Raw genomic sequence first — 14,904 nt, 5'->3', positions numbered from 1 at the left:
AAATAAATCTGGAATTCTTCCCACTCTTGGGGTATTATGAGAACTGCTCTTTGTTATGTAAAAGCATAATTTCAGTAAGAAATGTGCCCTCTTGGGAGGAAAGGAACAATGCAAATTCAAATTAATAATAAAACTGTACAATACATAGCATATGGCCAAAGTTAGCCTGAATCGCTCACTGGAGAAAACATTCTAAGGTTTGGGAAAAGTCACATCCCTGGGGTGTGTGTGTGTGTGTATGTGTGTGTGTGTAGTGTTGTTTGTGTTTGTGGGCAGGGCAGCAGTGACCCAACATCAACACTTTCTTTCCCACAACTTAAACATACGCACAATACTTAAAATAGTTTCATTCAGGGGTAGAAACCATGAAAGTCACAGGATCATTAAACAATAGCAAAGCTCTGTTAGTCCATGATCTTTCCATATTCAAGAAGATTGTAAAATAAAAACAAGACTCTGCAAGGGATCGATATTTTCTAAAGGAATAGCCTCTTACAGTACAAGACTATCTGGCTTGCTAAGTGCCTTCACTTCTCTCTGTGTTATAGTTTGCTGCTTCCTTCATTGAGAAACCTTTTTGCTGGATGTGTTACATACGATGAGCTGGGTGTTATAATAAACAGAGAGGAAGGCTCAATAATGTATTTCAGTTAGGAAGAAGCACTTGAAAGAAATTGGTTTTGCTATACACATGATGTGAGCCAATCAATAGTGGTTTAGTCTGACAAGCACTGTCAATATCCATTGTCACAGTTCAGAAAGTCTTTAATGGATAGTTCTTCAAAACCCAATGATTTCAACACATGTTCAAAGTCTTGAAATATACTCTACCTGGCAGAAATTAATCACAGATAAACTCTTGGGGTTGAATACAAGTACCTTTTTTTTTTTAAACCGAGAGTCAAATAGCAGTGAAAATTCTATCTATATTAATATGTATTTAATGTTATGAAATTAATATATATTTACTTTATGCAACAGCTAAGGTTATAGTCTAATAAAACCAGATACATAGTAAATGCCCAGTGCATGTTGAAAAAATAAGAAACACTGGGATGGAGGATGAGGAGGGTATTTTTCATACCACCATCTTCTGTCCACTTACTGATTATTACAATCATGACTATAATAGAAAACATCTCTCATAACCTCATTATTAATAATTGTTAGTGTTACTGAATGTTTATTATACACTAGATATTGTGCTGGGTGTTTTGCAAATAATGGGGGCATTTAATTTGCACAAGGTGTAGGTATTATCAGCCCCATTTACCAGATGAGAAAATAGAGACACAAAGAACTTACATTGCTTGAATAAGATCTGACCTCTGTTAGGAGACAGAGTTGAGATTCAGATTGAAAATCTAAAAACTGTAGTATTCAAAAGAGAGAGAAGAAATGAATGAGAGAGAAAGGAATATATGTTTTTTTGTTACTGTTTGTTTGTTTTTGGAAGAAACAACATTAGCTGTTGGAAGGAAGTCATAGATTAATGGCTCATATCTGCTTTCTCCCTAATTACTGATCCTGAAGCTTTACTCCTATGAAGCTACCAGGAATAAAACTGGCGGACTCTGTAGTTGTTCAGAGAGAAGAATGAGATTTCCTGACTTGGCTGAGAGACGTGCTAAAGAGTTTATAGATGAGAATGCATGTGCTCATACTAATGTGAGCTAGGTATAGGTCTGTCTGTCTTTGAAAACGATTATGTGATGACAGGAGTCAAGGACTGAAAAATTAAGAGATCTGGCTAGGTCCCTAGCCTATTTGCTTTAGAGGGAGTCCCAATCCCCACCCTGCATCTCTACTTCTCTATTTATTCTTGTCTTGCTACACACAGCCACCTGAAGCATGGAAAGTGATTCTCATATTTTCCTACAGCCCAATAGCAGAAGAGCTCAATTTGTGTTCATGGTGGTTACGTCTCTGCACAACCCAGATGCCATCTTCAGCTGCTCTGACTGGCAATCCACAGAGTATCCCGCCATCAACTCTGTTGCTGTCCTGTGATTCACTAATCTCACCAAAGGCAACTCATTTTCTCTTTTAGGTCTATAGTGAGGCACACCACCTAGAATTATTTCAGCCAGCAGTTTAAGTACAGCAGATAATTTAAGACCTTCGGCTGGAACTGAAAGTACTTGACTATGGTGGGAGGCTATTGCCATCTTTCTATGTCCTTAGGACTTTGACAGCATTGCCAAACAGATGGAGAGGCAGCCAATGGGGCAGGTTAGGAGTTCCCATGGGCTCGAACTCAGGCAGCCCTGCATTTGATTTTGACTCTGCCACTTAGTTGCTATGTGACTCAACCTCTCTGAACCTCAGATGCCTCATCTGTAGAATGGACAACAATAAGAGAACCCATGATGCTGAATGGTTATGAGGATTAAAAGAGATGTAACGTACTTGGTACTTTTTTTTTTTGGTCACGTTGACAGTAGTCTAAGAACATCAGTTATTATTAATAACACATGTGGTATTAGGATGATCAGATTGGCTATTTAAATTGGAAATTGAGTCTGCTTTGAAAGGAGTAATACTATCCACATTACAACATTTAGATTTAAGAAAAGGTAAATATATATTTATTTATATGTCATATATAAAAGTTATAAATTATATATATACAAATTTAACTTTTCCTACAATCTACATAAATACCACCACTTCCTCTCAAATACTGATGATTTATCTTAAGATTTTTCTCCAACTACCGATGCCTGAAGTATATATTTTTATGTCCTAGTTCAAATGTTTATGTTTGAAAAATTCAGGATAGATTGTTGCATATTCTTGATCACACATAGGGCCAGGAGTTTAGAGATTAGAGAGAAAGCTTCAAAGTTGTCATATGTTACTCTCCTCTATACCCTCTAAGAACACATTTTCACAAAGGTACAAACAAATACACACGCGCAATATGTAGTGGTAGGTCTCTCTATTTCTGTCTATCTGGAAGGAAGATTTAAATACCACCCACCCAATTCAAATACTGCTAAGCATGGTCTAGTATCTGAGTCAGTATGTAAAATCAGCATTGAAATTGCCCAATACTCTTAAATATGAATATCATTTCGCTCTCCAACTTGGCTTTTTTCCCCACGGAATTCTAAGGGTTAATTTCCTAGAATCTTGCCATGCTGTTACCTCTAGGATGGAATTGTCACGCCTACAAACTCTATTGTTTTTATTTTTGTTTTGTTTTGTTTTTTTTGTCTCTGATATTTGCATTCATCTATAGGGCTCTTATTTGATTTGGCTGTGGCCTGTTTTCTGTCACCAGGAAAGAACCCATTCCTGTATTTAATACACGATCTTTTCTCATGTAAAACATATTTCTACTACATGGTGCCCTTTGTCTGAATTAATGCCCTATGTTATTGTTTTTTCCTTTCTCTAGTCATTTCACTTTCAAAATCAGCTACTGCCTGAGCTCAGTAACCACTTACTTTACGAATTTATCAAAGTTTTGAACAGTTTTACTGTTCAGAGAAACTTCAGAGAAAGTTTTACTGACACTGTATCGACTCATAAGAAAACAAGAAAAATATCTAGTCAATAGAAGGTATTTTGATGATCTTAATCTTTACATCTTATACTGCATCTGATTCCATTTCAGGAAAAAAATTATCATCATTTGCCTTTATATAAACTATAGGTTTTTGCTATTTAGGTCTATTTTCTCTTTCTTCTTTCCTTTTTTCCCAGAGTATGTAGTATTTTCATAACCTTTAAAGCAAATATCTTTTTCAACTCTTGTTCAAAAAGAGAAACCAGATAGACTTAAAATTGAAGGCAAATTACATCTGTGGTAATATTGCTCAATATTTGCACTACAGAATTGAAGTTAGCATCATCGTCATCATCAAGAAAGTTATGTAATTCAAAGCTATACTAAATGCTATAAAGAGTTTAAACAAAATGCCCTAACTCACACTATAGGAATACAAAATCAACCTAGACACACTGCAGGTGTGTTATCAGCAAAATAAAAATATAGGCCTATACATGAAAGACAACAACGATTTAATCATAGATAGATGAATGCCTTAAAAGCAGAACACACGGATACATTTATTACTGAGAAAAACAGTCATGGAATTTCCATATGGCTGAATGACAGGGACATGACAATAAACTGTCAGCTCTTTATCAACACTGAAAATGGAAAAATAGAGTTACATTTGACCACTTCAACTAGATCATTTAGTCCAAAAGTCAACGTTTCTCACTGTATGAATTCTCACTTCTTTTTAAATGGGTAGATGACATAAATAAGAATCCTTGGTTAGATAGCATCCATCTACCCTTCTATTTTGAACTGATCATTTATTTTGTATTCCTACAATATCTATGTGGGAATTAAGTGGTTAAAACAAAGCGCTGCTGTTAAAGTGCTCTGCATTCCCTCTTCCAATTATTTCCAGATTTAATCGTGATTTGTGTTTCAAGTAAGTCACTTAAAGTTTCAATAATTTAGTTTCTCAGGCTACAAGTTGGGGGGTTGAAATTATGACTTCTATTTACATCAAGCATGTGAAAGAGATATTAAATGACCAACAGTATATTAAGCCCAAACTCACCCTCTCTGCCCACTCTGACACAGGGAGTTACGTGCAAAGTTTTGCAAGCTCCCAACCGCATGCTGGAGAGGGCAAAGCAGTGTATATTACAGCCTTCTGGATTAGCATAAGCCTGTGTGCCCTGTGAAGGAATCAGACGGGAGGCTGAAAAGAGATTTTTAAAAACTTGATTTCTCTTTTCAATCAATTTTGGGTAAAGCATTCTTGTTTCTATAATTTAGAAAGTGGTACAACAAGGGCAATTTCTGGTACAAGAAGGTCATAATTGGAAAATACGAGTGGAGACAATTCAGAACTTTGTTATGTAATCCATGGGATGGTTTGAGAAGTGTTTTGGAATCTGTTGGGATTAAGAGCCTGATATAACCTTATTTTGTCATTTCTTTCTTGATCTCCCTCCCTGGACACTTGGGTGTGGTAAGATGATTGTAAGTGCTGCCAGCTTTGCCCTGAACATCCTCCTAGACTCCCAGTATCTGGAGCTCTCTGCAGCTAACACAGCTCTCTATCTACACCCAATGTCGATCTCTACGTAAAACCTTACCCAAAAAGTGACAAGTAGCTTCCAAAGTTGTTTGTAATAGCATTTCCTTTAGCAACATTTCTGAAACGTTAGCTCTCCAGTATTTCCAAATTTAAAAAAAAATAATAGTAACAGCATGTAAGTGTAACATGGGAATACCGCGAAAACAGCAGTTTGGCAGGAAAACGGGATATTTCAAAACAAGTTCCCCAGCAAGAAAAATTCTGGCAGATGCACAATTCTGGATCATATTATCCAAACTGCTGGATTCTGGAAAAATTTGAGGGTTTTCTTTTGTGGTTCTCATCCCTTAATAGAATGGTAGTGAATGTTCATCGTCCAAAGTGTGTTCATTCCCCCTCTCATTACTAAAGTTGAAAAATAAATATACAAAGGACACTCATTACAATAACTTTTCCCATCCTAAAGCCGGTTTTAATGCCACAATGGCTGTGTCGAGTGTAAAACTTGTGTTGTGCTAATGCCTATTCTCATACACATTATTTATTGAAGATCATCTTAAAAAGGCCTCAATCCTTGGGGTGAGCATAGCATAACATATAGAGAAGTTGAATCACTATGTTACACACCTGAAACGAATGTAAAATTGTGTGTCTACTGCACTCAAAACAAAACAAAACAAAACAAACCCAAAAAAGCCCTCAATTCTAACTATTCTTTGGTGTGAGCAACTTTAAGGAAAGCAATTAAATCTCTCAATGGGTTAAGAATGGAACTCAAAGCCAATACCTTTGGCCTGCGTGTTGAGACTTAAATTGTATATTTTTATTGAAAATTCTTAGGCTTTCAAAAATATTCTGTTTGGGCTTGAAAGAAAAGATCACCCATCAATGGGAAAAAGAGAGGAAAGCATAAAGGAAATAAAAGTAAATTCTAGAATACCTGGAAAGCTAATCCAATTCAGATTAACGTTTTGTGGAGATAAAAATATGTAGAATTAAGACTGATTCCTCTGTAAATCAGATTAAATGCTTTAGCATTTAAACCTGTATTGCTTTAGTCTCTTTTCATTTTTGAATAAAAAGTTTAAATGAGAATGGGAAAAAACTGCTCATTGGCTTAACATAAATCTTTAAATTACAGTAAACTTCACCCTCAAAAAGTAGTTGAATCTCTGAGGAAAAAGAAAAGGCTGAATTCTATTTTTCATAAATGATGGATTATTGTACCACACTGTGTATTTTCCAGTAAAGTGTCCTTTTATTTGCACTGTGTGATTACAAGTTTCTAAAAGTATGTGTGGGGTCACTTGGGTGCTGTGGGAAAATGGAAGGAACACTGTTCTGTTAAAATCAGTAGTGAAATCAGAAGCAAACTATGTCCTGATTATCATAGGCATGTGTTTAAATTTTGCCTTCCTTAATTGGTGATGTTGTATTTACTTAAAATGAACAATTTGGCAAGTTTTTCTCCCTTGACAACAGAAAAGCATAAACTGTTTTATAAGTTTGGCTGTTAAAATCAGATTTGTAAACCACGATATTCAAAGACTTTTACTGCTGTTTACAGGGATCCCATGATGGACTTTACTTTATAAACATGTGCTTTTTACATTTTTAGTTTGTATTTATAGCGCTTTCAAGTTACTTGCTTAATAAAAAGTATGCTATATATTGTAGTCATCTATTGCCTTGAACTTCTGCGTTACTCTTCTCAGAACAAAATGAGTGGAATGAATGATGGTAAAGGTCTTGTAATTTGACTTGTCATCTGAGGATGATTATTTATAGCATCAGGAAATAGAAGTGGACACTCTAGTCTGTCTCCAGGAAAGTCATCAGTACAGGCAACTTTGGAGATTTGGGCCATGTTAAAAACAGCGTGATCACACCCAAGACCCTGTTACTTTCTCAGTGTTTGTGAGAAGGAAACAAGACAAAGCATTTAAAAATATTTGTTCATGTTCTTTGAAAAAGCAATGTACCTTACATATGTCTCACATGTAGAGCTAGATGGTGGTATTGAAAACAGTATATGTTTTATATTTTATTTTATTTTTTTTTTAAAGATTTTATTTATTTATTTGACAGACAGAGATCACAGGTAGGCAGAGAGGCAGGCAGAGAGAGAGAGAGAGAGAGAGGAGGAAGCAGGCTCCCCGCTGACCAGAGAGCCCAATGCGGGGCTCGATCCCAGGACCCTGGGATCATGACCTGAGCCGAAGGCAGAGGCTTTAACCCACTGAGCCACCCAGGCGCCCCTGTTTTATATTTTATATAAAAAATATTTTGTATCTATTTTGTAAGTGTTTTATAGATATTTTATATAGAACATTATAAAGGTAAAAATATAAAAAATATAAACATAATATAAATATATATTTATGTAATTATGTAAATATTTCCACTAAATATGTATCTATATATTTAATACACATTTATTCATATATGTTTGAATATATATTTTATATATGTAAATTATATAAATACATAATAATATACAAAACATACAAAATATAAAATATAAAAATACATTTTATGTTTATATATAATATATATTTTTATATTTTAAATACTTTTATACTTTATAAAAGTATACTTTATACTTTATTATACTTTAAAATTATACATTATATAAAATATTATATATTTGTGCATATATATACATATATGTGTGTGTATATATATATATATAAAATTAAGAATACTATCACCAGAGTACCTAAGGGATTCTGAAAGATATAACTCACTATATAATTATTTTCATAATCTTGCATTTATACTCTATGTACTTTCTAATCACATCATTTTAACTAGTTCTAAAAAGGCAGTAAAAAATGCCTCCTTTGATTCTGTATTTCTTGGCATTCTGTCATGGAAAGTGACAAGATTTTGAGGTGAGACTAGAAATAGAAAATATTACTATTGGTAATCTGTGAAAATTTAGATTGATTGGGCCATATTATTTCAAAAGGAGACCTAAGGCCAAAATTACCCTGAGAAAGATTTTTTTTTTTCTGAAGGATGTTAAGTGTTTGTTTCTTCAGTCTCCAATTCTAGAACCCAGCGCACGGGGCTTTGCTAGAGCTATCGTTTGAAACAGATGGTATACGACTCATGGTCACTGTAGTGACTAGACTCGATAAAAATTGATAGGATATGATAGCATATTCATAATATATGTGCAGTATATTAAGATGCTTAGAATGACTCTTTCAATCACACAATCTTGAATCAGTTAATGCCTGATATTCATGGTCCTATAAAAGTGTTTGTTGCTTGCATGGGTTCTAATGGCACTTGCTGTTTTTCCAAAATGAACTGAAGTCAGTTCCTTTTCTAAGATTCCTAAGTCTTGTACTTCACACCATGCTGTATTATAATTACATAGACCATATGCATTTTTATCCACAACAATTGAATCCAGCACTGCCATGTATACACTAGGTAGTCAGTTTGTGTTTATTTTTTCATCATCTAATATCACTGTCCAGAAATATAACGTGAGCCACATGTGTCATTTAAAATCTTCTGGTAGCCACATTTTAAAAAGCAAAAAGAAATATGTTCTAATAATATATTAATTTTAGTAATATATTTACTTACCGACAATATCTAAAACATTATTATTTCAATCTATAGCACAGTTTGCATTTCAAGTACCCAAGGGCTGCAGGTCACTGGTGGCTACCATGTTGGACAGCACAGGTCTAAAGCAGTGTTGCTTCTTTTTTTTTTTTTTAAGATTTTATTTATTTATTTGACAGAGAGAGAGATCGCAAGTAGGCAGAGAGGCAGGCAGAGAGATAGGGGCAAGCAGGCTCCCCGCAGAGCAGAGAGCCCGATGCAGGGCTCCATCCCAGGACCCTGAGATCATGACCTGAGCCGAAGGCAGAGGCTTTAACCCACTGAGCCACCCAGGTGCCCCCAGTGCTGCTTCATTTTAACTTCAGATACACATGGAATATATTTGTACAGCCCCCACAGAGTGAATGAGTAGGACTGCTCATAGCCAACCACAGCTGCCCCTGGGGCTCAGGCTGCATTGTCTTTACTCAATTATCCTGAGTGCAGAGGGCATCGGTAACTCTAATCCTACGGAACTGGTATGCCAGGAGCAACAGTGGGCAATCTCTGGTCTACAGCAGTGGCTCCCAGCCTCTTCAAGTGACAGACCCATTGACCCTCCTCCCATGATAGTGGTTGTACTTTTACAACCAATTCCTTTAACAAATAGATAGTAGTTAGATATAGAGGTAGATGATAGGTCAGATATATATGTTATATATAATATATAAATATAACATGTAAATATATATACTGTCTGTATGTTATTTACTATATACTATATATACTCACATACTATATATACTTTATACTGTTTATACTATATATATTATAGCAGATAAATATCAGATCATCGATCAGATATGCATGTTTTATATATATAAATGCAATATAAATATATGTACTATTTACTATATACACCCACTATATATATACATATACATACACCATTTGTAAAGAGATATATTATTAAAATAATACTTTTCTTTCCTTTTTTTTTTCTTTTCACAGTTTCTTTACATTTTCTCAGTGTATGAGTAGACCTTCCACAACCAGTAAACAGATCCTGTAACTTTTCCCTTCAATTTAAGGCAGTGATTTTCAACAGGGAGCTGTTTCCCCCCCACCCCCCAAGAAGACATTTGGCAATGTCTAGAGACATTTTTGATTGTCACAATGAGGAGGGGGTCCTACTGGCCTATTGTGAGCACAAGCCTGAAAGGCTTCTCAACATCTTACTTGTCCTGTACAAGAATTGCCTGGCTTAAAATGTCAACAGTACCAGGATTTAGAACCCCACTTTAAGGTAATAGAAAATATTATGGTCCAGTTAACTGGCAAGTATTATCTCAATTCAGTATTTAATAGTGTCTAATCCCTTATGATAAACAAAACTCTGAACTTAATTTAAAACTAACTCCAAGGTGCCTACGTGGCTCAGTCTGTTAAGTGTCTGCCTTCAGCTCAGGTCACGATCCCAGCACCATGGTTTAGAGCCCAACATTGCGCTCCTGCTCAGTGGGGAGCCTGCTTCATCCTCTCCTCCCCACGCATGCTCTCTCTCTCACTGTCTCTGTCTCTCTCTCTCAAATAAATAAATTAAATTAAAACTCCACTCTTCACCTAGCTGGGAGGAAGGCAAGATGTTTTCCTCTTCTGTCCTTCACTTTTCACTTTACCCCAAATCCCCATCTTGCTAACATGTTTGCAATTATTTTGTGGTCAGATCTAGGGACAGAAAAAGGTTTCTCACAATCTGGGCCAGGTAGACTTTTATAGCAAACGTTCTCCTATAAGCATTTCTGTGGGTTCCTTGGAGACCCCACAAGGAACATTTGACGTCAAGTCCTCTAATTCAGGCAATTTATTTTCTTCCAGTTGCAATTCTCTCCTGTCTTTCTCTTTTTTTCTTCTGAAATCCTCAGGAGCAGTTAGGATGGTTCATGTCTAGCTATCATACAATGATAACCTAGCAAATGTTTCATACCCCATAGCTATTTTTAAAAAACAGTTGATTAAAACCATTCTACTTTAAATGAGTAACTGAACTTCTGTTTTTTTTTTTCTTTTCATTCTTTCATCTATACTCCAATAAATTAGAATACCAGATAAAACTCTTATTAGACTGTTCCCATATTCAAACTTGACCATGGACAAGTTACTGAAACTCTTTGTCTCAGCTTCTTCATCTCTAAAATGGGTAGAATTATTTTACATACTTCAAAGTATCATTGTGAGAATTGATTCAACAAATATTGAGTGAACATTTACATTTGCATGCTAAACAATGTTTGAGGTATTGGAGACACATTAGTGAACATTTACAAAAGTTTACAAATCCCTGATGGTCTAGTGGTTAGGGCTTGGTACGCTCAAAAGTTTACAAAAATCCCTGCCCACATGGAGCTTACACTGCAGTAGAATTAAGTTAAATCATATTAAATGCTTAGGAAAGTATCAAGCATGTAGTAGGGTCTCAATAAAATTTACATACACTATTATTAACCTAACTGAATGATTGATTTATTCTAAAATATAAGTTGAGAGGAAAAGAGCCTCTAAGAACCTAAGAAAGTGCCCCCAATCCTCCCAGTATGTCAACAATTGGGTTAAGACAGGGAAGGGCCCAGTCAAGATCTATTCTCTTACAGAGACAATGAATTCTTATCAATCCATGAATAATAAGATACTTTGAATGTATTTAGACTCTGTACTTATGAAGGTCCAGACCTTAAGTGTTATGTTCATCCTGAAATTCACAGTCTTTAGCGTAGGGCCTGATGATCAGTAAACATTCAGCTAATATATGAATTTGACATACACCTATCTTTGAAGATAGAGCTTAGGATAGAAAACTGAGAGTCGGGTACCAAAGAAGACATGGAAAAAGTCTGAAGCAAATTTGTTTCAGAATTTTACCTAGAACTGGTGGTGATTTCACATCAATTAAAAAAAAAATAAGAAATATCTACTTCAGAAAAAGAAATCACCTTGAGTTAACATAAAAAAGAAGATTGACAAAATTATTTGGGCTTATAGGATGTTTGAAAATGCCTGAATTACCCACAGGCTGTATAGAATCATAATTAACTGAAATGAACAATTCTAAGAATTCTTTCCTTTAATTTTGATGAATTTTCTTTGGCCCTTATTCTGTATGTAGACGCAGATAAGTGGAATTACGCAGATAAAGGTTATCATGTTAAATGTGAGCAAGTGAAAGTGAAAATAAATTGTGAATGGATGGAACTAACCACATTCTCATTGCACATTCATGTGGCAATAGAGCTAATAACTTCATACAGGCAAATTTTTACTCATATTCTGTGTCTAAACAGAAGGGCTTGAGCTGTTAATTCCAGTAGTTCCATAACTACTGCTTTCTATTCATATTTGAATAAAGTAATAATAATAAAGGAGAAACTTACCAAAAGCTTCTTTTTTTTTTTAATCTCCAGTGTTCAGACTGCATCATAGTGCTTCCGATACAAGCGACAAAAACCGAGTTAAAAGCAGATTAAAGAAGTTTATCACCCGAAGACCTTCACTGAAAACGCTGCAAGAAAAGGGACTTATTAAAGGTATAGGACATTTTATACTTCTACTGTAACAGTGATAAATGAATATGCCTCTGTGTCCATAGCTATTCAGCTCTAAAGAAATATTAGGATCTTTTATTCTTTTTAGGTTGTTTATTGAATGTTCTGCTCCACAGCAAAGGAAAAACAAAACAAAACAAAACAAAACTGTTGTCTGGAAAACTAATCCTGAGAAAGTAAGGGTTGCAGCACAGTGTCATTGAAAACAATACCTCAGTTTTGCTCTCAGTGGAGCTGGGCTCTGCACCAAGAGGCAGAGGAAGGTATCCTGGTGGCCCATTAGAATGAACGCATGTTACCATGTGCCTGGACAATCCAGGTACACATCTATTGTCCCAGCATGCTTAATAAGAGCAGCCCTTTTCACTCTCAGATGTGTCCTGATTTGGATAAAAAGTTACCTGATCACCCTACTCACAGTCTGAAGTGAGTACTAAGAAGAAGGTCTAAGACAAACCTGAGTCATGAAAATGTATGGATTTGGGAGCTGGGGAACTAAAAGCTCAATCTAAATGGAAATAAGTAGGTATTTTGCAAATGTATCTGATGTAAAGAACAAAATATTCTAGACTACCCTAGCCACCACAATAGAAAAACATAGACTCTGACACTAGCCTAGTCAGAACTCAGACTTTGGTGCTACCAATCACTCACATTGACATTGAACAAGTTATGATCTCTCTGAAGATCAGATATCTCATCTGCTAAATGGGGATACTTATACCCACCACTGAGAGGGCCATTGAGAGAAATACATGAGTTAATCCATGTAAAGCATTTAATAGAGTTTCTGGAACGTAAGTATTCAATAAATGTTCTCTGCCCTTAATGCTATTATTATTAGCTACTGTTGTTACTCTTATGGTGCTAAGGAGATGAGAAAGAATGAATGAATACATAGAACCAGTGATAAAGTAGATTTCTATAACTGGAATCACTTAAAAATTATAAAGGTAAAATGTATTATTTTCCTAACAAGAAACCATATGCATCGAGTCCATTATTTTCCCTGTTTTTTAAATTTTCTAACTGATGGGTATATTTTGAAACTTGAATACAAGAATAAATTTGAAAATTGAATACAAGAAGAAATTTGAAAATGGGCTAAAATACCCTTCTAAAATAAATTCTGAGAACAAAATTGACAGATTGATCCTTATGGGAGTCAAAAGGTGATTTGATACCCTATCATGTCTCAGGAACAGGGCAGAACAGATCTTAATATTTTCAGCAATACGTAGCATGAGAATTATTTAGATAGGTTATAATAACTGTCTCTCCTATCCATTTCAGTCCATTTTTAAACAGGGGAACTTATCACAAGAATCATCTGGCATTTTGAACCAATTGTGGAAGGAGAAACTTTATGAAGCATGAACATACATATCACCAATAGGGTGGAAAGTTCTTAGAATGGAAGCATTTGGGGGTAAAACAAGCAACCAGCTTTGAATCAGACTTTTACTCCAAAGATGTCTTTTTCAGGGTCACTGACAGTCTTGGATCCTCTAGAGATCCAACTTCATATAAGAAGATTACTGTATCTTCGGTTCTGTCTGAGAACGCACCCCATCAGTTATCATTTCCTTTGAGAGGATTCTGTTGCAAGTTATCTGCCACTTTGGAAAAAAAAAAACAAAAACAGAAAACCAAATTAGTAGCCCAAACAATCACAAGTTGACATAAAGTCCACATTTTTCATGAATGTAGCAAAATGAAAAGGTTTTGAATTCAGTAGCAGGGTCTGGGCCCAGTCAAAATGCAGAATTCACCAAGGAAGTGCTAAAGCATTGGTCTGAGAGGGACTGGAGGCCACATGCAGTTTTCATACTGACGTCATGGAACCACTGAACACACTCCGATGTGTACATTTCCTATCTTAGAGCTCCATTAAATTTCCACGATAGCTGACCAATGAGTCAGTATTCATTAGTAGGGCTATGAAAAATCTATGTGAAATTCTGATTTGATAAGCTTCCATTGTTGTCTTCAGTGGAATTTTCTTCCAAATACAGATCAAGTTATGCAAATATAATCACTTTTTGAGCTTGTTTCAGTTTTAACTGCGAATTTTTTAAAAGCGTTTACTGACATTTTTTTCTCTTCACTGAGTAAAAAGCATTAAATCAATTTTTAAAAATACAGGCTCAGTCAAACTTAGTACTTTAAGTCTTTTTGTCATAGCGTATTTAACACAAAGACTTAGAAAAAGCAATGAAATCGGTGTTTTTGGTCAGTTATAAAAAATTATAAAAAGTCAATGAATGATGGTTAAATGGTCTCTCCAAGTAAAATGCCTTCATTCTTTCAAGGAGAAGACTTACTCAGAAAGAGAGGTAACGGCCTTTAAAATTGTCCTCAGTGTACCTGCTCATGAGAATATGTATCAAATTCTTTCACCTCTCTTATCTGTTAGATCTGGAATGAAGTCCTTCACAACAAGGTTTCAGAAAGCTATGGTGACAGTTTGGGTCTTAAAAGTGTGCTTCCTGACACTTGGGAGGGACTCTGCAGGGCTGCCCCCCCCCCTTCAAAGGGTTTCTTATTTCTTGATGTAATGTTACCAACAGGTTGAGAGGCGTGAGCTTTGAATTCAGCCAACCTGTATCGAGAGCCATAACGGAGCAGGAAGGGTTGTGCCTTCTTGACTTCATAATGCCAGCAGAACA

The 14,904-nt window shown here is 35.4% G+C and overlaps 1 protein-coding gene across 1 annotated transcript in view; it reads left to right on the top strand.

Annotated features, from left to right (window-relative positions):
• Positions 1 to 14,904, top strand: part of ARHGAP15 (Rho GTPase activating protein 15) — a 609,293-nt gene that overhangs the window by 338,415 nt on the left and 255,974 nt on the right. The window contains exon 9 of the mRNA XM_047722466.1: positions 12,095 to 12,217. Coding sequence (XP_047578422.1) covers positions 12,095 to 12,217 — 123 coding nt within the window. The remainder of the gene's footprint in view (positions 1 to 12,094; positions 12,218 to 14,904) is intronic.

This window comes from Lutra lutra, chromosome 3 (genome assembly GCF_902655055.1).
Source record: "Lutra lutra chromosome 3, mLutLut1.2, whole genome shotgun sequence".
Lineage (NCBI taxonomy): Eukaryota > Metazoa > Chordata > Mammalia > Carnivora > Mustelidae > Lutra > Lutra lutra.
This window is presented reverse-complemented; position numbering and strand designations above follow the sequence as displayed.